Source organism: Mchenga conophoros, linkage group LG7, assembly GCF_057382185.1.
Source record: "Mchenga conophoros isolate Kocher_MC1m ecotype Shallow Benthic linkage group LG7, M_conophoros_male_GT1.1, whole genome shotgun sequence".
NCBI classification, from domain to species: domain Eukaryota; kingdom Metazoa; phylum Chordata; class Actinopteri; order Cichliformes; family Cichlidae; genus Mchenga; species Mchenga conophoros.
Genome location: NC_140532.1, coordinates 41,022,851 through 41,050,223, shown reverse-complemented (window position 1 = coordinate 41,050,223; position 27,373 = coordinate 41,022,851). Strand labels below are relative to the sequence as shown.

The following is a 27,373-nucleotide window of genomic DNA, read 5'->3' as shown; positions in this document are numbered from 1 at the left end:
TCACCAATTTTTAAGAATACACTGCACATTATGTCAGCATTTGCCAGGTTTTCAGCTAATAGCTTTTTGGGAATCACCTTGTTGGTGCCAAAAATACAGTTTAATTCCTATCAAAATGTTATCTTTGGCATTTTTATTGATTTTATGACCTCATGTGTTCTTGCAACAGGCTGCTAGAAACAAAGCACCTAAAGATACAATTTAAAATGTGTCTTTGCTAAGTTGTCTAATATATGTGGACACAATACTGGTTAATCCCTAGAGTTTGATACCTTTTTAATGCTTGAGTGATTAAGTGGGTTCAGTTGGTTAAGTGGATTAAAAAAGAAGAAGAAAAAATCTGGAAATAGTCAGATAAAAGGACTGGATTAAAAAAGAATGAAAAACCAGTCAAGATTTTTTTTTTTAAATGTCTAAAAATCCTACCTTAAATAATTATAATAAAGTCTGGTTCCTTGGAAGCTGAATATAAAGACAAGTGCACTTTTGTTTAGTGCTACATTTTTATAAGATGTTAAGAGCTGTACAAAAGGGGCATCACAACATGGGACTAAAAAACAGCCTTAAAAATGTTTACAGCAGCAGTCGTCCATACAATGACTTATCTTAATAAACCAAAGCATTTCTTTATGCATCACAGCATCGTGTCTAACATACCATGTAATCATTTCATTGTGTTCTAATAAATATTTATGCAAAAATGTTCAATAAATAGTTACATTTTAGGTATGTTGTCTCATCTGTATTCACGTCACTATGGAGGTCTTTTCTACCCACCAACTGGTTTTCCGGGTAAAACCAAAATACCAGCGAACAAGCTGACATTTTAAAAACCGCTCACTCCAAATAACAAAAGCCAAACTGCTCATTTCCCCTCTCTTGTGCACTGAGTGCAGCTGCCAGCTTCCTTCATGTGATCAATACTAAACATTGCACTACCTTCTGTCCTTCATGTATTCACACAATCTGGTATGGTTTCTTTTCCCCTTACTTTAAAGCCACCACAGCCTCCCAGGAGGTTACATGTCACACAAAGGCACACAGATGACATGAAATGTTTGACCTGACAAGTTGCACACTCTGGTGGGAACAGATTTCCTGACATCCAAGTGTGCGAGTGTGTCATTTTGTGTGTGGGCTGACGTCTGTGAACGTGATGTAGCAGTAATGCTGGTTAAGCTCCTCTTAAACTACATAATACAGGGGAGCTGACAGACCGCCTACAACCACCAGCCTCGAGAAGATGAGCACAGTCATGCATGTGTACACTAATTTAATCTAACAGTCGTAAGACTCGCAATCACAGAGATACAGTGAATCATGTGAACATCTGTTATAAAGTATACACACACAGGGGCTTCCCCAGTAGATGCAGGTTCACATATCATCCCATTAATATAAAGATACACACAAATTATTCTGTTTACTTTTCTATTACAAATTATTGCAAACAATAAAACAACAGTCTGGGCCATCGCAGGCTGAAAATCTGTTTGGTCATAGTGCCCCCTACTGGTTATATAACCTTAATGCAGACAGAATTACCCTCCTCCACCTTGAAAAACTGTTTATAAATTAGCCATTAAATACACACCATCGTGCAACAGTTGCCACCAAGTAGCAGTGAAACAATACCATAATATGTCTGGTATTTATGAAAGGAAATGAGTTATTTGAAACATTCGCCTGCTTTTGGCAAACAATCTGTTGTTTTTCACGTCAACTCTCATGAGAGTACGTCGCTGTGGTAACTAACCCCTGGGGGAAACACTGTACAGCATACATCTTTAATGACTTCAATGAAGGAAAGAGAACTTGGTGCACACGTTTGAATTTAGTTTGGATGTTCTCTAATCTTCTGCTCTTGCTCTTGACGAAGGCGGTCGCACTTTTCTCCTCTCCTCCTCTTCCTTAGCTTCCCTGCTTAGCCTCTTATGTCCTTGTCTAGTCTCGTGTTTTTTGTATTACTTTTCCCTGGAACACTCTCTCACAGTCTGTTCTCTAAAACCTAAAAGAGGAATTATGGATTGGATCAACTGGTCCCTAAATGCAATTGACACCCCTTTCTCAACGAGAAGTTTGGGCTTGGGTGAGCCTGAGTGCTGAAGATATCTACCTACAGTATTCGGAACCATGGTAACAGGGTTCTGGCGAATCGGAGCTGGCTTGGCCCTGACTTATCGAAGAATTAAGGAAGGAATCAAACTGATCTCCCTGTTGGAGCTCAGTCTGGGGGGGAGTTATTTTTTTCTCCTTATCTTTCCTCGTGTGGTGCATTTTCCCATTGTTATACCTCTCTGACCTGTCTTCCCCATGTGATGTTTTGTGTAATGTATGTATGGTCGGAGGGTAAGATGGTGCCGCCATTGCGTGCAATAGGTCGGCAGCCTTATGAAATTTCCCCTTGTGGGACTAATAAAAGGTATATCAATTCAATTCAATAATCCACACGGTAAAAAATACACATACATTTACTTAAATCTTTTAATAAGTGGCGCTGAAGGTTTGACAATATCTTTTAACTTGACAAGGCCAGCACTCACCGCTCTTTCTTGGTCGGCATTCTCTAAGTTCTCAGATTGGCTTCACTGTGGACAGGTGTTCCAGCAGTTTCCAGTTCACGACAGGGTTCCTGGGTTGTTCCTAAACACCCTTACCAATTTTTTTTTTTACCTGAGGGTGACAGCTTGGGTCTTATTCTAGGCCTCAGTGACACATGAGAAAAACTTTTACTTATGTACAAGTTGTGTTACTCTACAATTCTCTTTAGATCTTCACAGAGTTCCTTGGACTTTCCCATTATTTTGGGTATTAGTCAAACAAGTGAGTGCTGTCAAACAAATCCACTTTAGAGAAACTAACTTTTATAGTCAATCATGATCACTAATGAGAAGTTAATAGACCTTGGCCTCCTCAAGTTAAACGACATTGTAGAACCCTCAGCACCACTTCTTAAAAGATTTAAGCGAGTGGATGCAAATATTTGAGCCTATATCCATACTTTACTGTGTGTGCATTAGAGAAAATGCTAAATAGATTTAAACTTATGCACCTACTCTATTCTATAGTTGCTCTCACACTGTTACACAACACCAGGGCTGTAGCTGAAAGAATACAAATTAAAGTATCCTAAACACATTAACTATTAATTTAACAGAGTAACAATTATAATCTATCAGATTTTCTCATGTTTTAATGACAGAGAACTGATATCCTGTGACCAAAAACACTGACTGTAAGTAACAGTCAGTGTTTTTGGTCACTTTCCTTTCTGGGTTCACAGAGATTAAACTTTATCAGTGTAGTAGATCATTTCCAGAAATACAGATTAAGGCACTTAAAACACACAAACACACACAGTGCCTTTCCTCTCTGCACTGCAGCAGCTTTGTTGCTTACAGCCTGTACCATGCGTTTTACTTCTTCATACAGCATTTTGCTAAAATCGTAGTTTTCTCTTTCTGCTGCCAGCAGACCTGTCCATGTTTATGATTGGTCAGACGCCCCTTTCATATGAACACAATCCTAGCTAGACTCCAAAACCCTGGTTTAACTTTTCAAGTTGATAAACAGCTTTGTGTGCCCACTTATCCTGATTGCTTCACTATAATGTTGGCAAAGCCAAATAAAACAAAGCCGGGCATGTTGAACTTTCTTCATGATTCCCCCGGAGAAGATTTGGTAAACCTATTAAAATCACAGTAACTTGCTTTGTAAAAAGGAAACTCACAAACAAATTAAAAAAAAAAATGTATTAAAATGAAACACCTCTTTTATTCAATGATGTCTTAGTAACACAACATTGTCAAATGCAGCATTTACTGCAAATAAGTTAAAAATGTAAACAAAACGTTAACTTTATATTTTTGTAATATCATTCGGGACGTGGCTTTAGGAGGTAGAACGGGTTGTCATTTTTCATACATCTTTACAATTTTTGTTTGTCATTTTGAATATTTATGATGTAAATCTGCAATGCTGCGACTTTAAGAGGTATCCATCCTCGACTGCTTTTATGGACTTCTTCAATCCTTTTTTGCCCTCCTGCTGAAGATTTTTTTAGGAAAGTCTTCCTCATTTAATCAAATGGTCTAAAGGCACGAAGGGATCTACAGGCTCGTAAAGCCTCTTGAGGCAATTTCTGACATTAGCTGATAGCACTGACTCCAGGAACGGTGGTCATACCTGTATGCCCTCGATTCTCTCTGTTACCACATAGGCATGATGCATAGCAATGAGAGGAACCTTGACTCCGGCCATTTCTCCCAGCTTGGTGGCCCACACACCTGCAGTAACACAGAAAGGCAAAAATGTCATAAGTGTGTTACCTTTAACACCAAACAAATATCCTTAAAAAGTGTATGGATTTTCCTTTGCTCATTGCGATTTCACTTTTACAGGATACATTTACATCAGGAGAGCAGTTGCAGGTTACATAAAGACTGCTTTACACTGTGTTACATTTGTGGATTTGTCATCTTTGAAAAAGAAAGCCAGCAAACCTGCACAGTTCACCACACAAGGTGTCTCAATGGTTCCGTGTTGTGTCTCCACTGCCTTTACCCTCTTCACACCAATATCATCAGTTCGCACTTGAATGCCAGTTACAGGACAGTTTTCGATCACCTGATTTAAAGAATGGAAAACTGAAATGCTGTATGCACTTTTTTCCATGCAAGTACAATGCACAGGGAATCAGTCGAGTAATATTACAGACGTATAAATGTCCGACTGGAGAAGCCTCGTATTTACTTATTACTACAGAGGAAAAGTAACGGAACATGTGAGTCATTTGTGCAAAGCTTAAGAATGTAGTGTAGTAGTTGGGCTGTTCACAATATAAAGACATGCTAAGTCAAAACTAATGTGTGTGTGTGTGCGCGCGCGCGCACACACACACACACACACACACACACACACACACACACACACACACACACACACACACACACACACACACACACACACACTGAAATCTATTGGTAGAAACAGAATAAAGCTGGCCATCAACTAAAGAGGCATTTAGCAGATCAGTAGACATTACCGTGGCTCCTCGGGCAGTGGCTGCCCTGGTCAAGGTTGTGCAGGTACCTGCAGGGTCCATGGTGCCGTCTTTTGGAACATACAGTGTTCCATAAAGATCATCGACATTCATCAGAGGATACAGGTCCTTCGTCTCAGCCGGTGAAAGGACATGGGACTCAATACCATAAACTTTGCCCAGCTAGAAAAAAGAAAATGGGGAGATGACGTGTTCAATGTAAATATTACTTTAAAGGCACCTTTGTTCCAATTTCAAATAAGTGGTTAGAGAAAAATCTACCATCATTTTAAATCATATCAAAGTCTTTATCTTCATGATAAAGCAAACAGAAAGACTCTTTTCAATACTGTAACTATAAGTTGAGTCTGCCGCTATGGCAGCATAGCGTTCTGTATTAGTTTTATAATATGCAAAGGGAACAGTAGTGTTGTTTGTGAACTTTGAAAATCTAACACACACAATTAAGGTAAATTAAGTTTTTTTCTCTCTCATGTACCTCATGTTAAGCAGTAAAAAAAACTTTTTTAGAAAACCCACAATCAATTTTACATTTAAAAGCCCCAAGGAGGAGCAGCAGTCGAATGTTTCATGAACTAGAGTGTTCCCTAAACACATCCTGTAGAGGCCATGTCTGTAGTGCACACATATTAAGCCGATATGTCTTGTTCTTTGGTGCTTTTGACTTCAGGATCCTTTACCTGAAGAATAGAATTATTTATGAGACATTACTCACCAACAACTATCTCAGTCTCGGAAATATTTAGTACATTTACATGCATAAAAAAAGATTTCCCTGTTGCAGATGGGTAAATGTGCATAAATATATACATAAAATCAATCAAACTGATTTACAAACTCAAATACTTTGAAATGAAGCGTCCTTTTCTTGAAGCACTGTGAACTAAATAGAAAACAAACAATTTTGACTAAGGATAATATTTACTTTCATCTTGTCTAATTGCTGTCACAGAAGTACTTGCTCCATCTGAAGTCTTTGTGTGTTTGTGTGACTCCTTTTGTATCCCAAAAAGTTAATTCTGTTCATTCGGATGCAGCGTTTTTAGCAGAATAAACGCTTCGTCACTCATCCAAGTTGCTTCTTCAAGTCTGAGCTGAGCGGAGATTTCCCCAACCTTATAAACAGTTCACTTGCATAATGATTGAAACTAATGACTGAAACTAGCACCACTGACGAACATTGGGCTGTGAGGTCAGTTTCCTCATCATTAATATGAAAATTGTCATAAGCATTGATCAACAACAACTGATCAACAGACTGATCAATGAATACAAACACATTTTCATGTGTTTTGCCTCTGTTTACTGAACAGTGAATCTATGCTTTCCTAATAATGTTCACAACCAACATGTCTCTGTCTTTACCGACATGAGGCGCTTGTACTCGTCAAGTCTTTGCTTGTTGGAAGCAATGAAGAGCCCTCCGTTCTGGATCCAGCCTGTATGGAGACCCGTCTCCTCCTCTAGGTCTTTGCTAATCACATTCCTGGTGTGGGCCAGGAGCTCTATCTCAACATCACTGGGTCGCAGCTGCCACAGGAGGCCTAATAAACAGAGGGACACATGAGTGCAAAAAACTTAGTGGACATTAGTGAGCGTCTCGCACATCACGCACATGCAGGTGAACACACTTGATAATAATTACTACACAAAATTACCAAAGAGTGCTTAATTTACTCTTAAAACTTCTTATTAGAACGCTGCTATTAAAGTAGGATGTATAACTTCAGGCAAACACAGCTCTCTGTACTGTTACAGACTGTTACCTGCAGTATGCCAGGTGGTGCCAGCAGTCAGTCTGTCTCTCTCCAGTAGAACTACATTAGTCATTCCCATTTTGGCCAAGTGGTAAATGGTCTGACAGCCCAGGCTTCCTCCTCCAATCACCACCGCATCAGCTGACCTGAGGCAGGAGGAGGTATATGAAAAGACTAAAAAGGCTGATGCTACTCTTGACATATGAAGGTAACCAACCAGCCTGTGAGCTAGCACTAACTTATCAATTCACAAGTGCAACACAGTCCCTTTTTCTTTCCCCCTGCTTCCAATCTTTAAACTACAGCAACAATAATGACCAATAACTCCTTTTTTTTTAAATTAAACGAACAATAAACACTCTTGTTTTGATACAAACCTTTCCCAGTGCAAAGTATCAACAGAGCATCTATATTCTGTTCAGAACTTGTACATCACTGTGTCCATTCCTCCATGAACTAGTTTTTCTTCACAATCACGTATTAATCCACCACTTCAACCATTAGATTAATCAGCTGTTTATGTATAAAGTCACTGCATATAATCTTAAGAATATATTTCTGAAAACATTCCCACACAATCCATTTATCCATTCAAAACCCAATCTAACCTGGGTAATGGCTTAGTGGGTCCTGAGGAGGCTCCATCCTCCTGTTTGAGTGTCTTCTCGTAGGGAACACTCTTTTCCTTGGTGGGCTCCGAGCTGTAGGACCGAGTGCTTGTCCGGCACAGCGGAGAAAGAGGAGGCCTCACTGCTGAGAACACTCGCCAAACTGCGCTCCTAAGGAAGGCCATGACCCCTGTGTGCAGTAAGACAACACAAAGGGACATTTTAAGTTTTAAGTTGTAACACTCAAGGTTTCAGAACAAAGTCATTATGTACAAAAACTCTTTTCTGAAGTATTTTCTGCTTGTTCTGGCTAGGATTTGTTTTGTTTGTTTGTTTGTTTGTTTGTTTGTTTGTTTGCAACATTTTGTACCCAGTGAAAACCATAATAACTGAAAAATAAATGTAAATAACTTTATTATACTCAGGTTCAGGGGAATTTACGCAAATTTGCGCAGGGTTAGTAAATCTAGTGGGCAAGACTTGGCGGATCGAGCATATAATGTTCAGCCACGTGCAAACACCAATAGTTTGACCAAACAAGGATTTTGGAAAAAACACTTTGGGCACCTGGGCGCAAAAACGGCAGCACATTCACCACTAAATAACCCCGCACTTAATGCGTATTACAAAGCTTTTAGCGGGTAAATGTGCAATTTATGCAATAACGTACAGAACGCGATGCACAGAGTGCGCTCGCCTGGAAACGACAAGTCTCAAAATAAAAGAAACTACATTAGCAGTTCCAGGTAGCAACGTGGCGTGAAGTTCTGCGATCTCAAACAACGGAGCATGCAAATTACATAATGCAGCAACTTTTGGATGTACATTCATGTCGCACTTACGCTCGATTCCGCTTGTCCAAGATTGCCCCGGAAACACACTCGAGGAAAGAGGTAAGTAGTGAGAGGGGCTGCTTCCAGAATTAAGGGAGTGGGTTTATGGTGAGAAACGGTCAAGTAGTTCCGCAGACCAACGAGCGACAGAACTGCTGTCGAGCCCACAAGACACAGCTCAGTAGCTGTCAGATAAATGTGAGCTGCAGCGGTGTTAGACTGCAGTTGTAGTTCCTACCTTCACATGCGGTTTGGCATACAACTAGAAATTAGATCAGTCAGATAGGATTATACCCAAGCAGCCTAGTAAGTGGTGGAATTGAGCAACAACACATGACACTTTGGAAACGCCAGAAAAAGGTTAAGTAGACTTGACCAAGTACCTCAAATGAGTCAGCAGAGGTTCGTGACTTCGCTGGTTTTGTCCCATAAACATAAGTATGCACAAAATACCTCCTATGTGAAAATATTCAAGAAAATATATAATGTGCCAAAAGAGAAACATTAATGTCAATTTGCTGTTTGTTCTGTTTGTTTGGTTCATGAATGTGTGGGTGTCTGTATTTCCGGGAGGCTAGGGTAACAGCTGCTATTGACAGCCCAGTGATCAAATCAAGCAGAAGTAGGTCATCACATATATGTTGAACATGTGGAGTTTGTCTGTGTGAGGCATTTGACTCAGTGTTGTGGGGATGCTGCAGTAGGACAGGGGAAGAAGAAAAAAACACTTTAAACCTCAAAAGAAGGCTCCTTGCCACACTGAATGATTCAAACTTTGGCTCCAGACCCCTGAGACATCTGTAGTTGAAGCCTGCCAAGCTGACCTCATGATTCCCCACCTCCTAACCAGCAGCCAATAAAGTGCAAAGTTTAGGTCCCTCCTGTGCCAGGTGGTTCTTTCTAGTTTAGACAGCTTTGAGCTAGACTGAAGCTGAGTATAGGAGCTGTTGCCAGCACTGGTATCTTATGTATAAGAATCTGAAACGAAGAAAGTGGACCACAGCTACCTTTGAACTTTGTAGATTTCCTTAAACTAATTTTTTATGTGACTGAATAACAGTGTCTTAAGGACAGAGTGTTATGTCCACGTGTATTTGTGTGCACGCACATGTGTATGCTGCTATGCCAGCAGATGCAGCAGAACACTGAGCTGTAAGCACATAGATTGTATATAGTGGCTTCTCTTCTCTTCCTGTGGTATGTGGCAGAGTGTTCCAGAGAGAACCAGATAAACTACTGTATATGTAGACAGCTGGGGTGTGCTTAGAGGTAAATGTGTATGCTTTGATACAGACTTGGGTATCAAGTGCTGGTGTACTTAGAAAGACAGAAAGAAATAGATTCAATCAGACTCAGAATACTTTACTAGGGGAAATTCTTTTTCGTTACAGTGCTCCATTATAAACAACCATTAACAAAGACAGACAATACACTAACTAAGAATAGCACAATATATACAGGCATATATATACATAAAGGTCACTTATTAATAACAAACCTGAGTCAATAGCTAATAAATGTTGTTTTTTTTTGTTTTTTTTGCCTGTCCCGTTTGGCTCTTTTGCCCTCAGAATTGTTGTCTAAAGGTAAAGAAAGATGCCCAACGGATTTACTTTACCAAATTGACCATCCCAGCCTTGCCGTAATGGTCTATTTGATTCACATTTTATTGTTTATTTTATTTTCACTTGCTGAATACGGGACAGACTTGACTGGGGGAAAGAAGGGGAGAAAGAAAGAGGGAAAGAGAAACAGCTGAGAAGAGGGACGGGGGAGAAGGGCAAAAAACAAAAACCAACAGAACGGGCAGGGAGAAAAAAAAATGCATATATCAATCACCTGTTGAGAAAGAAAAAAGAAAACAAGCAGAAGAGAACAAGAGTAATAGAATAAACAACATCACAATGATATATGGGAATATGACAGTAAATACTAAATGTTAAACATTATTCTGCAGCACATAAGATCAACAGAACACAGTGTGCTTTGAGGTAGGAGCCAAAAAGGGTGTAGTTTGTGGGTGTGATCACCCGTGTGTACACCTGTGAGCATGGACGCGCTTGTTTTTTTAAAAGGTTCCTTCATGTAATGATCTGCTAGAGGGTGTGGGGGGGATAGCTAATAACTGTTACATGAATAGACTGAGAAAATATTTTTTACGTTTGTGTCGAGCCCTTCATTTTTAGAGTGCTCTCAGAAGTTATTTTCACAGCAGAGAGAAAGCTGTCCTTTACTGGTAACTTGTAAAGATGACAAAGAAATAAAAGAAGAAATTATCAGCTTTCATGGTGATATGCACATACATTTTTCAGTATCTCAGAAATGGCAGTGTTGACTTGATTCCCCCATTTTCAGCTGGCCTGGCCTTCAACTTGGAGCACAGACTGTTTTTGAGTTGAAATTGAAGAGAAATATCCTGCACTTTGGATTATTCTGCAGTTTTTTAGTGCCTCTGCAGAATGCATGGGCAGGGTGCGCACTCATCTTTCTTCTCCTGGGAGTTTGGGTAAGTTTCCCAGGATTTTCAACACCTGCTAAAGGGGAGAACAACAGGTAAGATGGAGTGGGGTACTTCCTTGTGAGTTTTTCAGGTGTTTAACTGGGATTTATTTTTTGGGTTTAGATTCCCAGAATCTGATTTTATTTTGTATGTGTGGCATTTTTTGTAAATATTTATATTTTAAGTAATGAAAATAGAAAACTGGTTTTATTGGCATTTGTTAATGTGGAAACACCTTTTCTTATGTGGTAGCAGTAAAATGAGGTGCAAAACAAATAATTCATGTGGCTTTAAATACGAAATGTTCGAGAAATAAATCACGCAACCTTACTTTGCTTCTGCCCTTATAATTCTGAAATGTACAGTATTGTATTTATTTCCTTGTGGCCTGCACTTTAAAACACATCAAGTTGGATCAGTTTTTGTAGTTTTGCCTCTGCACTGTACACTACCACAGAGGCTTTTAAATCAAACATTAACTGATTGAAGTGCTGACTTTCGGCTTTAGGGGATTTAACAAAATAATGCTTTAACTTTTAAGGAATCGTTGCCATTTTTATACACAGCCCCTATTTGTTGGAAAAGTAATCGAACAAATGACTGACAAGCAGTTTCGTGGCCAGGTGACGGCTGATCCCTTGTAATTAAATGACAAATGTAGTAGACATAAGAATGATTCAAAGTGTTGAATTTATATCTTACACAAATCAAAGTCTACAGCTTGTTACTGTTATTTTAATTGAGACCTAAAGACACATTAGTGCCAGTGAGCAAGCCCTTTATTCTGCTGAAAAGAAAAAGACTAAATAAACCATCAGAGGCAGTAAAGACTTTAGGAATTGTCAAATCAACAAACTGGTACGTTGTTAATAAGAATAAATGCACTGGCCAGCTCAGGGCCTGAAAAACCACAAAATACAACTAAAGTGTAAGCATTTCTAAAGGCAAAGAAATGGGATATTATTCAGTGGCCAAGTCAGTCATAATCCAACAGAGCATGCTTTTCAGTTATTAAATACACAAGCTGAAGGCAAAGAGCCCTAAAAACAAGCAGCAACTGATGGTGGCTGCTGTAAAGGCCTGGCAGCCAGCATCTCAGTGAAGCAAACACATTTAACAATGTCAATGTTTTTTTTTAGACTTAATGCTGATGGCTGAAAAGGATTTTCATCAGTTCTGAGCCTCTAAAAATGGGGCACTGTATATGAAAATGACTGTAATTCCTAAACAGTTAATGCAAAATTTTTGTAAATCCCCTTGAATAAAAACTGAAAGTCTGCACATCAATCACAATGACTGATTTCAAATCCACTGCAAAAATTGTGTCTTAAACTGCATTTATGTACTTCTCCATCTACACACACATCTATAGGTGTGCATGTATGTAAACTCTGGCTGCAGTAGCAGAATTTAGGAAACAGTACCCCCTTGTGTTTTTTCTTCTTAGTACATGGTAGCTTTGTGTATTTAATAAAATATGTTCATTTGTTAACTAACAGTCCATAACCATTTATATAACAGTGCAAAAATATTTGTATTTCAATTCTGAGCTGCTTGCTATCCAGATGTGAAATCAGTGGCAATTAATGAATCGTAATATTAATATAAATTTATTGCTCAAAGATGCAGAGACAAAAAGTAGACCCAGAGACAAAACTGGACCCACGTATCGTACATCATGTTGTGCAACTCATCTGTGATTCACAAAGAAAAACAAATAAGTTAAGATATTTGCAGGAAAACAAATCTTCAATGTCAAAAAAACAATATACGAAACAGACCGTCATCAATGCGCACAAAAATGAAATACAAGTTTAGTTTGACCTGATCAAATCCACAAACTTGCGACATCAGTTACCTGCACTGCAACCCTGTCTAGACGAGTGTCAGCTCAATCCTGGAGCGACAGCGATGCTACAAAAGACTGTTAAAGGCTGTACTTTCATAAGACCTTTAAACACTTAAGCAACACATAGCATTTATACTTTTTAAACATAACATGTGGACGCTCTCCAAAACTGGATAAAAACCAAAGCTACACTCTTCAAGCCTCAACATGTTGCATAGATTTTATGTAAGTAATTGGGCCTTCAAAAAAAAGTATTTTTACTTTAGGAATTTCTTGTGGTTGTAATAGTGTCATAAAACCTGAAATCTTCTCAAACGGTTCTCGAATCATGACGTAATATTTTAAAACCAGTAATATGCGCAAAATTACATGAAGGTAATTTTGTTTCCAGTTCATGTTAAACTCCTAAGGATGAACATGGCTAAATGTGAAAATATTAAAATACAACTAGGGAGTAGAAGATAATCCAAGTTAATCCATTAAGTTAAGAAAAAAAAAAATCAATCTGAAGAAGCGTAAACTGATCAAAAGCAAACATTCAATGTGTAAGAGCTACTAACAAAATACTTATCAATTATGGTCATTCGAGATTTGTGTTAACTCTCCAGTCCCCAGTGGAGGACACACGCAAGCACAGAAATGTACAGACAGATTATAGCAACACGAAAAAAAGAAAAGAAAAAAAAACAATAGCCAATACATTTCAGACTTTTTTTTTCCAGACTTGCCAGGAGTTGTTAACAGTGCAATTACTGAACCCTCGGTTAGAATATGATCAACAGATTACGCACTATCACAGGAGTACATTTAAACAGGTTGACACGAACCATACAGAATGAATTAACGCTCTAAATGAAGCAACTAAACTAGATGACTGAGCAAAGTAAAAGAAAAGCACATAGAAGGATAAACACTCTAAACATGGGGTTGTTTGAGAAAAATCTATTGTGCAGGTTGACGCATTTATTACACCGAGACAACTGTGCATGTCTTTACACAAAGCCGAAACGAACACCATATCTTATGTTGTTGCCTCCTATCTAAGAAGCTCAGGTTAAATGACACTGAGCATGTCAGTTTTATGACACAAGGTGGAGTGAAAGTATCACTATCTCCTCAGTAACAGTCTCTCTGACCTCATGGCCTGTGGACCTGCAGATTCTCCTCAGCTACATTTGTGCTGCACTAAAGTTCATCCCTGTAGGCGACTGACAGCATCTCGGGTGCCGGGGCAGCCCCTTTCAGGGTCTTGTGGGAGCCCCTCCAATCAGTCCTCACAGAGTCATCATCCCACAGGGTCGACGTCTCTGTGTCGCTCACCCACTGGGGATCACCGGCGTAGTGACACGGCTGGACCAGGAGGGGGTGCGCACTGAAGGCTTGTAAGTTTCTATTGGGGAAGTGGGATTTGTAGTCCTCGCTGCAGAGGGAGCACAAAGGCAGTGTTTAGACTGGGTAAAATCATTCGAAACTTAAAAACACAGGATAGGATGTCACAATAAAGAAAAAATAACAAAAATAACAGCGCTGGAACTACAGATGGAAGTTTTGTTTTTCTTGGGGGGGGGGGGGCAGTTTGAGCAATTTTTCACCATTTACTGAAATGTTAAATATAAACATCAGGGATATTTTGTGATTTCATTACACTACTGATTTGACAAGAGATGGTGACAACAGGCCAATTTCAGAGATGGTTCAGTTACTCTTGGCATGAAGGGCAACAATGCATGGGGTGCATTTGTTGAGTGTTCTCAGCAGACTAGTCAAGCATATCAAATCAGAATCACAGTGGTGTGAAAAAGAGAGAGAGTGCAGAGAAAGCAGGCTGGCTATAGGCCAGATTTCCACACATGATGGAGCACACAGACACAGCCAGGCCTTCTGGTTTGCAGATCCTTTGGCACAAAGTGCATTTCATTTCTTAGAGTTAGTTCCTGATGACGAGAACAGTTGCCTTGTTGGGGAAACTGTCAAGGATATCATTGTTAAAGCCAGAATTTGATTCACCCATTACACTAATAATTTAAAGATACATTTGGAGGTGAAGTCGATATTTTATAGACCTCCAGCAACCATCTAGCATGAAATAGAAGCTTTACAGATGATGGCTCCAAGTCAGCAGTTGAAGGATCGCCAATGTGGTTAGACTTCCTTTGTACGGAGAGACAAACGTGCATTTTTATTGCATCAGACAGTCGTCTGGACCTTTGCAACCAAAAATGTGAACCTCATAGTGATGCCAGATGAACGCTAAGGGATAACCATAGTCATCATGGTGGAGGAACCATGGATGTCTGTATTATTATGGCAGTAGTTAAAACTAAACAACAACATCTGCGGTTGAAAATTAAAGGCAATGATTAAAAAAGCAGTTCCAACAATGGCCACTGGAGGCTTGCTCCCAAAGTGAGTCAACCCCATTGACTCCAATGTTAGTAGGCCAACTTCCAACCAGAAAATACAATTTCCCCTTCAACTGGTAGGCCTTAGCTATTTAGAGTGACTGAACTGTCTGTGCTCTAGTTATGGTGCATATAAAAGAATATTTTTAGTGAGCTTTAATTAGCAGGTATCTATGTCTGTGACAAATTCACATGATGCAACTTGTCAACCATCCTACCATCTTTCATTTCTTGACAATAGCTCATTTCTATCTGCCAAAGCTGAATATATATGATAAATGATAATAGCGACCACCTATCAATGGGCTAAAATTATTCTTTTTTGTGATTATACACGTACAACACATTATTAAAGCATCATTTTGATTTCGCAGCCAACGGCATAAACAAACCAAAAAATGCTGTAGTTCTAAATATAAGGCTTCAAAATTAAAGTCCCCAAACAAATGACTGATATTAGTGTGGCAGCATAATTCTTTTATATCAAATCTGTAATAAAGAAACTTTGATGTTGCAGCTTAATTTTTGTTTTGTTTTTACCAAAGTAAGTACAGACCATACTGTTAGTGCCACAAACACTGGTATAAACTTAAATAACAAACCATAGAAATTTAAGTATGGACTAAAATAGTCTGGACTGACCATACAGTAGTGTAATTCATGGAGAAAGGCGACAACATAGGCTTGGAAAAAATATATATCTTCTTTACCACAAACAAAACTGAGTCCACTCTGGCTGCTCACATCTGTCGGTCACACGGTGTTTAAGAAAATGTCAGCCCACACTGACAAAAATTCAGACCATTAATCCCAGAAAGAGATGCAGACACGAGGCCTGTGCATCATAAAAGGAAAATGCTGAGAAAGATTAAATCTATTTTGAAATGTGGTGCGCTAATTCAGCTTGACAAGCACAACATATCAAAGTGACTTTCTTTCAGAAAATCGCAGTGAAGTAAAACCACAGACTTCCACATAGTTCTTTAATCTATACACTCCAAACAAAACTAGGCTAAATATAAAGCATGTACACATGTTTAGGCAGCTATAGAAAAGAATGTTTTTAGCCCTGAGGTCTGCTTTAGTTTAAACGGTCTCGCAGGAGAAGGAGATTAAAGAGTGCTGAAGAACAGGTTTCATTATAGCGGTCACTGTATGGAACATACAAGAAGAAAACCAGAAAAACTTCAAAGTGCGCAGAGAGTAGCATGAGTGTATTTTTGACACTTTTTTATGATACATACTTCGGATGTTTGTCGTACATAATGGGGAGGAATTCATCAACAGGCAGCATCTTGGAAAGTGGCTCAGCATTGAGGAGTTTCTGGGCTCCCTGTAGGGAGATGGCGTAGGACAGAGTCCAATACGAGTAGTCGGCCATCACCAAGTTACGAACGTTCTCCACTGGCTCCTCCTTTCCAGGATTCACCTGCTTCCTGCCCAAGTATCTGTGGCAACATAAAGCGATCATAAGAACTAAAGAAGTTAAAAAAAAAAAAATCAGGCGCGGGGTAGAAGCAGCAAAAACCCAGGATGGTCAAGGCATGTGATTTTTACAATCAAACTCCACCTTGCTGTTCTTTTCTGCCTAGCAGGCATAAAACATTTTTCAGCACATGCTCTGTACGTGCATTTTCCTTCCAAATATGTACGAAAAAAGAAAGTGCTAACATCACATGTTTAAGTATTTTGGATGAGCTTTAACCATGGAGCTTGGGATATTCTATTAGGGTTTGTTTTTTTTTAATTAAATGATTTTATCTCATAATATGAGAAAAAAAATCACCCTACTGGACTTCATGGTTCTGCACAGTACACAAAATGTTAATGGTTATAGCAAATACGATTGCTCTACAAAAATATGTTCCATTAAGTTATTATTGTATATCATAGTCATAAATTTGTCCCAAATTCTACACTAGAAAAACTTCAAACTTTGTCTGAAGTTTTGTCTAATCCCGTTTGTATGATTTCAAACAAAACCAGCAAACTATATCAAAGGGTACAAATACACTTTGGACTTTATAATGAACCTAACCTGAGCTTTCTTACCTGCGTCTCATTTAACCTTAACCAAAAACAGGAATTGGACTGGAAACTAGGAGTAAAATGTGTCTTACATGATGTCCCAGTCCAGCTCCACCTGCTCCACATCCTGCATCATTTTGAGTATTCGTCGCTTGAAGTTGGCCTGAAAGCGAACATCATCTTCAAAGACCAGGGCCTTATCCATCTGCATGTCCACCATCTATGGAAAAAGAAGTATACACACTGTAAGCCTGACCTGTTAAATAAATCAAAAGGTTTGTGTCATAAAAGCAGGTTTTTATTTTGCATCCATCTTCTTTACAAACATGACTCTTGGTTTTCAGCTGAGTGCAATTATTTTCATTTACAGTTGTGAAAAAGAAAGTACGCCTTCTTTGAATTTTAAGGTTTTACATAAAAATAATCTGGTCCTTAGCAGTTCTTATGTAAATGCAAATTCAGATTAACAACCACACATTATATATTACATCATGTCATTATTGATTGTATGAGAACAACTCCATAATGCAGAAGCTAAGGACAACTTACTTAGATATGAATTAAGAGGGTAAATAGCAGCCAGGCACTGTGAATCAAATACACTTAACATCAGCAGGTGTGAGCACTTACATAAAAGCAGATGTTTTGGCAGTTTGGTGGTATGGAGCATTCAGGTGTGTGTTAACACAATGTCAAGAAGGAAAGACATCTTACACATGACCTTAAAGAAGCAATTGTTGCTGTCTTTTGTCTTGGAAGGGTTGTGAAGCCATTTTCAATCATTTGAAGTCCATTTTATGAAAGCATTCAGTACAGCTGACAATCTTCCTGTGGACATCCCAGCAAATGTCCACAAACAAACGGCAAGTTTGAAGGGTTGCAAGAAGAAAGCCTCTTCTTGGCAGCACGGCTTAGGTTTGCAAACTTACATCTAAAAAACCCCACAAGACTTCTGGAACAATGTGTGGTGGACATATGACACCAAAGTGAAGATGTTTGGCCATAATGGACGCTGATATGTCTGGAGAAAACCCAAACACAGCACATAAACCTCACACCAACTGTCAGCACAATGGTAGAGGGGTGATTATTTATGCTTTTTCTACAACCACAGGACCTGTGCTGCGAGTCAGAAGCTCCTCTGTATACCAGATCATTCTAGTGTTAAATATGAGGCCTTCTGTCCAAAAGTTAAAACCTTTGGGTCATGCAGCAAATCTACAACAAAATGCCTGAAAAAGAAATAAATCAAGGTGTTGCAACGGCCGAATCAAAGTCCAAACCTCATCTCCGCTGAAATGCTGTGGTGGACTTTAAGATAACTGTGCATAAATGGATGCCTGCAAACCTCAGTGAAGTGAAGCTGCGTGCTGTAAATGAGAGCGGGCCAAAATTCTTCCACAATGATGTAAGACACCGATTAAGTCATCCAGAAAACCACTACTTCAAGTTATTACTGCTAAAGGTAACGTAAAAGCTACTGAAGTTGATATAGAAACGCTTAGAACTCAAAGAAGTTATAGTTTTGTTTTCACATGACTGTATCATAATATTGTAAAAAGGTGATTTGCAAGGACTGTATATACAATTATGCTTTCTTCTTATATAGTATACTATGAAGTATAAATTAAAATATTTGAGTTTTAACTTCAGAAAAGGGATTTGACAAATGTGTGACAGTGTGTGTCCTCTCACCTCCTTCCAGATGTAATAGTGACTGAGGAAGCAGCCCACTTCTCCTTTGGTCAGAGTGCGTCCAGAGAATGGGTCATAGTATCCTGGCAGCAGGTCGACACCCAAAATCTTAATGTCACTGCTGTTCAGTGCACTGCATACACACACACACACACACACACACTTTTTTTTTGGTAATTCTGTCTTTGATAAGAGAAGAGCGTTCAAATTTGGAGCATACGTAGCCATAACGCTGATATTTATTATAAGCCACAAGTGTCCATATTTTCAAGATAAGAATTGAAATTGGCCTCACACCAAGAGTCTGAATTGACACGGTGTTACATTTCTTGACAAACTTAACTATAAAACTGAGAGAGGAAAAGACCTGAGAGCAATCCACTCACTTTCCATCCACGGCATCGACCACTTTGACGTCAATCTCAAGCTCGTTTAGAGAGAACAACATCCTGTCTCTGCGGTCAGCACGCCGTCGCAGGTTAATCAGATAAATCTGTGCAGGAGATGGGCGACCCAGAACGTTATTTAAATCTGGACACTGTGTACCATCATCATAAATCTTTGAGTTTCATCAAATGGGTCGACTGCATATTCGGCATGTTTTCAAACTCTATTCACTCAGTGAAAACATGCATCATAATTGGTCTGAATCTTGCTGAACATAAAGTACTACCTAAAAAGTTGATGTATAATTATATTATATATTACACATAATTACATCCATGCTTTCATTACTGCATAGAACAAGCCTGTATAAGGTTGGGTTAACCTTTTTTACACATTAACTGAAAAAACTTGAACTGGTTCACCTACCTCATCAAATCCCAGGAGGTCTCTCTGTTTTGGAAACATGTGGATGAAACGGGAAGGATACATGGGTGGCCCGTCGACTTTTCCACAAACAGGGATATTAGTTTGGGGGGGGGGGGGGGGGGGGGGGGGGGGTAAAAGAGAGGTGAGCTGATGTGCCTTTTTTTAACTGTCATTATTTGCCTTTAGTATTACAAATCATCTATGCTCTTACTCATAGACTCAAGGTGAACATGGACAAAGTTGAGACGATCGTCTTCTAAGGTGTAGTGCGGTTTGGCTGGAACGTTCAGGTAGCCGTAGCGCTCCTTGTTGCACAGGTACATCTGTATCTCTGAGTAGCAACGAAAAGCAATCATTTAATTAATTATAAACATATTTATTCATGTATATTTTCAACACTGAGTCCTGAAATATACAAATATTCTACAGTGAAGCAAGCGCAGACGTGATTTAGTGCAACAGCTGTGTTGAGTAAACCTGACTGCTGAACATAATAACACACGAGCATCTACAGACCTGCAGCCCGACAGGAGAAGGCAAAAACAATAATATCGTCGTAGGGCCACGAGTAGTCCTCATGAGGAGGATAGAAAGCAAGTTTTTTCATGCCCTCCTTCCTCAAATCCAGCAGCAGGGTGCTGTGGACCATAGGCACAGGGAAGCAGCCCACTCGGTGACGATGACGGGTGGGGAAGTACTCTGCTGTTCGACGATAATATCCCTAAAGAATTGAGATATTTAAAAAAAATATGCTTACTTATGTCCTAGATCTGTGTCATTTTTCTGCATTATGTTCATCAAGAAAGCAACAACAATTTTTTTTCTCAAGTATTCCCTTTAAGCGGATAAATAATCACTCATTTTTAAGTGCTGCTCACCTGTGGAGTAATACCACACCAGTAGTTAGAGTACGCCCCCGGAGAATCTAACATAGGAGCGATGACTGACTTGTTTTCTGCTATCAGCAGGTTGAGGGATTCTGGATTTGTGAGGATATTGTCCGTGTCTGCGTACTGAATCACAGAGACAGAAAATACAAAGGAAAAAGTATTTTTCATTCAAATTACAGTTGCTAAGTTGTTTTTTTTTTCTTGGATGAAATAACAGCCTCAGTAAGAAAGACATCCCATCTGCTTAATCAAGAAAGGAGATAATATGAAACTTATCACAAGAAAGGTACCAAGATATAATCAGCCCAGCGTTTCCTGGCAAAGTTGAGCGCTGCTTGTTTCAGCTTCATCACATATTCGTATCTGCTGTTGGGCCAATGCTTAGGACCCAGCTCTCCAGCATAGGACCTAAGACACACAGAAGTACAGTATTATTAGGGGATATAATACTATATTGGTAAAATGTTGTATAATTTGCCACGTGAAGCAAATATGTGATTGGCTGAATGGTTTCTATTGTAAAAAAAAAACAAAACAAAACAAAAACAGCATCGCTGAATCATGCTGGAGTGTTGACCACAGTGAATACAGCATACCGATGCTAATGGATTAAATAAAACCAGAACAGTAAATAAGTTCTGTGGTGCTGTGAAAAGAGCATAAACAGGTGGATAACGTAACAGTTTCATGACTGTAGAAGTTTAGCAGAACTCACTCAGAATAATAACTGACAGGCATAAAAGAGTCTGCTAATAGAAAGCAGAGCATCATGTACAGACAAGCCTAGATATGCTTTGTCAAACTCTTTTTTTAGCTTTTAAAATGAATACCAGATGAACTGCAAAGTTGCAGCCTACAGAGGGGTGTTAATACTTTCACTGAACACGTGGACAAAAAGAGCCAGTAAGAAAAATCAATACATGTACAATCTGAACATTGTTTGATTTATTTTGTCAATACCAGGATGACACTTCAGAGGATCATAGATTTGCCTCCTGATGAGTAAAAGGGATTGTTCCTGTCATTTCCCTTGTAGAAAGCAACTATTGAAGGTGATCTGCTTTGATCCACGTGTGCTGTAAGATCAAGTTGGGGGTGTTTCCAAACTCAAATCCCAGCAGTACACAAAGCTCAACACATTAACATTTTCAGACTTACGTTGGCTTGTCCATTGGTCTCCACTCAACATAATGGTAATATTTCTGCATGACAGTCAGCCACTCCTTCAGTATGGCTGTGGTGTTATCTGTGTTGTGATCCGTGGCTGCCCTGGAAAGCACAGAGAAGGCAGAGGGTGAAGTAACTGCACCAAACGTAGGGAACCTAAACTTGGCGTTGGTTCTTGTTATTACTTATTCCCCTCGTTGTGCCAGGGGAACAGTGAAATCTACATTATGTGAATTTTTCAGCTCCTCGTCATGCCGGTGCAAAATCCATGCTGCATTCCCGCTCTCATTGGTAAATGTCAAATTATTTGCTGACAGGCTTATTTGATTCAGTGCCCAATACTGATGTTCAGCCTGTGTATTACTCGATCAACAAACAAAACCAAATACAATACAAAACAACACAATACAAATGATTACTACTTATTTGAGCAGAGTTTTTCAGGTTTGTAAACGTTTTAATGTTGTCTCTCAGTTCCACTGAATGATCTGAACAATCATTTTCCGCTTCTCTGGTTTACGGTACACCACAAGGTTCTATTTTGGGGCCTTTACCGTTTTTGTCATATCTGCTCCCTTTTCAGCACATTTTCATCACTTTTAAGGACATTTCTTATCACTGCTAGATAGACTGGCTGTCAAATTTCTTCAACTTAGTGAAGAGAAAGCAAAAATCCCGTGACAGATTTGTGCTGAAGGTAATGGAAATTCTAGATTGCCTTGCCCCTTTTGCTAAAGTTTGAATAACTTTTGATTGTGGATACTCCCGTTAAAGCTCTGGTTCACTCTCGTTTTTATCACTTCAGAAATATTGTCAAGTTAGGTTTCATTGTTTCACAGTCTGAATTGGAAATCAATCAAATCATAATCAGTCTTTTATTTCATCACATCTAGATTATTGCAATTCGCTAATTCAGTTCCACTTGCACCCCATTAACTTCAGTCTACTTTAAGATTCTAGTTTTGACTTTTAGAGCTCTGCATTAACAAGCACCAGCATATATCAGGTATCTTTTTGTATCCTTACATCCCCAGTACATCCCTGAGGTGACTTAATCAGGACTTGCTGGCTGATATACAAATATAAAAATAAATGAGACAAATACCCCAAGAGTTTGAAGCTCTCTCCCACTGAGTCATAGCACTATGAAGTTGGTGATCTCTTTTAAAAATGAGGTTAAAAATGCATATTTTTAACCTTGCTTTTTGGTAACTTTTTTGTCTTTATGTTTTTAGCATTTTGTGATATTCATCTTGAAAGGGGTTATATAAAGAAAAATGTACTTTTTTAATTACTTTTTGATTACTTTTAACCCAATGCACTTCACGACCTCTGGGCAGAAAAGAAGAGCAAAGTGGCTGACAGCTTTTGCACTAAAATATGCATTGGATCCCGTTCCTGTCCACAGCTGTGAGTTATCTTCAGCAGTGTCACTCTAGCAAACCTTTACTTGTGGTGAAGTAGGGTTGGACAAAATGACAAGGTATATCAAAGATACTAGATATCTGTCAATTAGCAGAATGGCTCTATTGCATGACCAGGTTTTTGTTAGTCTTGTTTTTTTTTTATTTGTGCAAATAAGACACCACTGCAGAGTAACATCCTTTTTTTTTAACTTCATCATAATATTAGGGCTCTTAATGATTTCTTTAAACTCATATTTGTACAGCAACTGGAGACACAGTTAGGGAAGGTCTCTTTGAGCCATTTCTAAACAACTGCGGATTCCAAGATCATTGGTTCAAACAATTATACAATGTAAAAGTTACTCTCATGTGTCTGGAAGAAGACCCAAATCGTTACTCTCAGATGAGAGGAAACTGATTAGGATGTTCAGGAACAAACCAGGAACCTCCAAGGCTCAAGCCTGCCATGAACTGAAAGTTGCTGAAACACCAGTGTCACTGTCCACACTGGAGTGAGTTTTACAACACCATGGACTGAGAGAGCGCTAACCGAAAAAAGAAACCCCTGATCTAAAATCAACACCTTCAAGCTTGACTACAATTTACAGTTACTTTCAAACACAATAACACTATCAGGTGTCAAACATGGTGCTGGTAGCATCATGCTCTGCTGCCAGTGGTAGGGGTAAAGATAAAGCCTGAAATCAACAGATGGATAGTCGAAACTTGGACACAACTGAGTGTTCCAACAGGACAATGATCCCAAACACACATAAAAACTGTTATTGGAATGGATAAAGCAGGCCAACATTAAGCTTCTGGAATGGCCTTCCCAAAGCACCTACCTCAACTCTATTGACAATTTGTGGACTATGCTTAAAGGCCCGATCTGGATCCAACCAATTTAAATAAACTCTACTAATTCTACTAAGAAGAGAGTTCAAATATCCGTCTGGAAGTGTGCCAGAAGCTTGTTGGTGGCTACCAAGGCATCTGAGGTGCTGCTTGCTAAATCTTCGTGTGGGTGGATGTTTGTTTTTGACTCTGTATGGATTAGAGAAAATCCAAAATAAAGTTCTTACTTTGTTTCAAATAAATAATTAAAAGTCAAAAATTGCCATGACTTTCATGACGATGATGATCAATATTCTCGTAGGACTCAACATACTAGAGTCATCTCCTCATCTTAAACCAACAGTTAATCTTTTTCCATCATTACACCGATTAAACGGGATCTCTTTTACTTCCTCACTAATAAACCACTCCGCGCTGTCTAAACAGCTAAATCCCTAGAGTTTGTAGATTTGAACATGCAGCATGAATTATAAAGAAGTAAAATCACTGCTGGTACAGTTACTCTATACAAACTTCACGGGACATAAAACTCCAAGCGAGCGACGGTAGGAAACGAATGCGGCGGAGTGAAAGGCAGCCTGGACTGTGAAAGGCGCAGAGGGAACAGGGGAGGGGTAGGACGCTGCTGCTTTCACAAACTCATTTAAATGCCATTGACCTTTTGAACGGCTGCTATAGACGGATAAAAAGGAGACCCCTCTACAAACAGCCTGGCAGTCCATGCAGGAAACCCACCACACAGAGATGCGATCTTTGGGGTAGTTGAGTCTCTCCAGAGCTCCGAGGTAGTATGGCAGGGAGTGACCGGTATTTCTCGCTATGATAGCGATAACCACGGTTGGAGGCTGCATTTTCGACTCCTCTGGATACTTCTCCTCCGAAAAGTAACATTCAGTCTGAAAAACAAAGGCCCCCAAAGCTAGAAAGTGAAGTATCATGGTGGAGGCTGTTAAAGTTGGAAAGTAATCCGCGGGGCTCCGGAGCAGCACGTAGCCGCGGTACGCGTCAGCAGTCCAAGAAAAAAGGGCTTTCCCAAATGTTCAACCCCTTTCTTCATGTACAAGCTGGCCCCTTCTGAACAGAAATGCAAACCCAATCCTAAAGCCAGAGAGGGTTATATTCCGCTGTAATAAACCTTTTCCTGTAGGAAAAAAAACAGAAAGAGGGGAAAGAGGCGTGATTTGGCCACACTGGTATTTACAGCGGTGGGATACCCTTGGAAAGATTAGAAAGATGGAGAATAAAGTTTTAAAGTTTAAGGTCGAACATCCTTAAAAATATCATTAAAATGTTCCCAGGGATAGAAATCGGTGGGGGGGGGGGGGGGGGGGGTGCATTTAAACATGGCAATTTGTTAGTCAAAAATTTATTTATTTATTTATTGTTTTTGAGTAAACCAGTCACAGCCTTTTAAATATTCCGACCACAGTATGGGCATTTAGTCTGTATGTGTGATATTCTGATACATACATCTGAAATAGAAAGGGATTTTGAATAAACCCAGCTTTGTCGTAATATGAAGCCAAAGAGTAGCAATTACAGAGATTCACCAGCAGAGGGAGGTTTTGATCCAAGAGAAGAATCATCATGTCGCGCACGTCTTCCTGAGGCCTTTGATCCTTTGGTTTTCTCAAATGCTGCAATTAGGATCAATTACGAGGTTATTTTTACATTTATTATTTTATTCTACTTAATAGTTATCTTTTCGAGACGTTCTCATCGTATGTCACCTTCCACTACATTCACTCATGCTATATAGTACTTATTTGCATGCATATAATAGTTGCAAGGTCAGTTTTACTCTGTTGACATTTGCCTTATAAGAAACGCAGTGTCTGCTACAGAGACACTGAGGCTTCATGAACAAAAAACAAAAATAACAAAAATGAAAACAAGTGTAAATGTTTTTAAGGGACATGTTCAACCTAATATTCATTGTAAATCTTTACATTTAAATACTATAGAGCTTTGACAGAGAAAGTTGGGAAGTTTGTGGTTTTAATCAAAGGGGAGCTTCCAAATTTTAAACACAGCTTGTAACATCATTTTCCATTTTGCACTGTGGCTCTTATTTATTGCAGTCCTAGAGCTTCGAGTGGCCTGTTGACAAGAGAAGATGTACAGTAGCCTGGGTGTTCCTCAGTATATTAAAGAGTCAAAGGTCATCTTGAATGTATTGAGTGTCAGTATGTGGGCAATAGAAAATTCATGGCCAATAGCCAAGTAGAAGATGCAGGGGCAGACAGATGCATTGGCTTCAGGGTGTAGGTGTGGCGGGAGAGCAGATTAAAACAAAGGACTAAAACACACTCGTACGGGGGGAAATAAGCACATATACACAGTTAGATCTTCAATTGTATTTTTCGTCTAGAACAACAGTAGAAAATAAACGTGAAAAGATGTGCTTGCTCCCATGGGGCTAGTGAGTATAAGGAGGCAAATGTTTTAAAAACTGATGCTCAGAGTGCTCGGCATACAAGGGAAAATTCACTTGTATGTAAGATGGACAGGACAGAGGCTGTGCGAAAAGGGGACTGATGGGAACAGACAAAAGAGAATGGAAACGATGGAAAGGGCAGTGGAGAGAAAAAATAAAGAATGGGGAGATGCATTAGTGTGGGTGGAAAATAATAAGCAAAGTCGTATATAATGAATTTTGGCTCTTTTGGCGGGCTCTGTGAATAAACGAAGGCAGTCAAGGCTGACAATGGCAGACTTGGGGCATAGGAGTTGTTTGTGTGGACAGGTCACAAGGGTTGAGGGTCAAATCTCTCCTATTCATGACACCCCAAGTGTTGCCACGCTCACACACACAAAAACACACGCACGCTCATGTGCACGCATACACGTATGTCAGGCTCACTTTCTCAGCGCTTGTGGCTGCAGCTGATCTGGGAGAGTTCAACCTCGGGTGCACTAACTTTTCACTGCAGGGTCAAGGGTGGAGGTGGCGTTTGTGTGTGAATCGGGGACAGACGGACAAGAAAAGCGAGAGAATGACAAAAAGAAAATCTTCATTGTTTTGACCAGATTGCAGCAGAGACCGCAAAAGAAAGCTGCAGCGACACCAGGACTGTGCATGCACGCATACAAAATATACGTAAATCACCTCAAATGTTAGCCATCAATACTCATAGCTTTAGCTCTATTTGTGCAGGTTGCAAGATACTCACAACTCTCATATCTATACAGAACGCACATGTCCTAACTGGTCACGCAGCCTCTATTCTATCTTTAATCTTTTCTTTGCTGGGCCAGGAAATTCTTGTCAGCGTGAGCGAATGATTGGCTGTAAGTTTGGATGTGACAAAGTGTAAGTGTTTCTGTTTTTGTGTGTTGGGACCAAAACTGGTGGGCAGCACAGAGTCGTGACATTCTCGCAAGCTTCCGGGACCTTTATTGCTGTGGCAATAATCAATAGCGTTCCCACAGAGACGTCTTTTGGCTGGGCAAGTCAATACCTGTCACTCAGGGGCTCAGTCATGGCACAGACCCTCTTACTCAGCAG

At 39.5% G+C, this 27,373-nt stretch overlaps 2 protein-coding genes across 3 annotated transcripts in view; both read right to left on the bottom strand.

The window, feature by feature from the left end:
• sardh (sarcosine dehydrogenase) overlaps positions 1 to 8,809 on the bottom strand; it is a 44,471-nt gene extending 35,662 nt beyond the window's left edge. The window contains exons 1-7 of one of the 2 annotated variants that reach the window (XM_085279272.1): positions 8,644 to 8,809; positions 7,428 to 7,617; positions 6,829 to 6,965; positions 6,428 to 6,606; positions 5,045 to 5,224; positions 4,503 to 4,626; positions 4,186 to 4,286 (exon numbers count right to left, since the gene is read on the bottom strand). In XM_085279272.1, the coding sequence (XP_085135398.1) occupies positions 4,186 to 4,286; positions 4,503 to 4,626; positions 5,045 to 5,224; positions 6,428 to 6,606; positions 6,829 to 6,965; positions 7,428 to 7,612 (906 nt within the window). In that variant the 5' untranslated portion in view covers positions 7,613 to 7,617; positions 8,644 to 8,809. Of the gene's footprint in view, positions 1 to 4,185; positions 4,287 to 4,502; positions 4,627 to 5,044; positions 5,225 to 6,427; positions 6,607 to 6,828; positions 6,966 to 7,427; positions 7,618 to 8,269; positions 8,535 to 8,643 lie in introns of those variants that run through there. The other variant, XM_085279271.1, reaches the window with a different exon arrangement.
• Positions 8,810 to 12,354: 3,545 nt separating this feature from the next.
• cercam (cerebral endothelial cell adhesion molecule) lies at positions 12,355 to 24,961 on the bottom strand. The gene is made up of 12 exons (XM_085279275.1): positions 24,601 to 24,961; positions 21,596 to 21,706; positions 20,728 to 20,845; positions 20,426 to 20,560; positions 20,064 to 20,268; positions 19,759 to 19,878; positions 19,548 to 19,624; positions 19,121 to 19,227; positions 18,735 to 18,867; positions 17,132 to 17,259; positions 16,256 to 16,459; positions 12,355 to 14,029 (listed from the first exon to the last, which is right to left on the bottom strand). The coding sequence occupies exons 1-12, from the start codon at positions 24,801 to 24,803 to the stop codon at positions 13,795 to 13,797; spliced, it is 1,776 nt and encodes a 591-aa protein (XP_085135401.1). The 5' UTR covers positions 24,804 to 24,961; the 3' UTR covers positions 12,355 to 13,794.
• Between the last annotated feature and the right edge of the window lie 2,412 nt (positions 24,962 to 27,373).

Excerpts from the sequence above, each read along its gene's own strand:
- cercam (XM_085279275.1), bottom strand. The coding sequence starts at position 24,803 with ATGATACTTCACTTTCTAGCTTTGGGGGCCTTTGTTTTTCAGACTGAA. Across the intron at positions 16,460-17,131 it reads GAGCTGGACTGGGACATCAT|ATACTTGGGCAGGAAGCAGG; the intron begins GTAAGACACATT and ends ATGTTGCCACAG. Across the intron at positions 14,030-16,255 it reads ATGTACGACAAACATCCGAA|CGAGGACTACAAATCCCACT; the intron begins GTATGTATCATA and ends CTCCCTCTGCAG.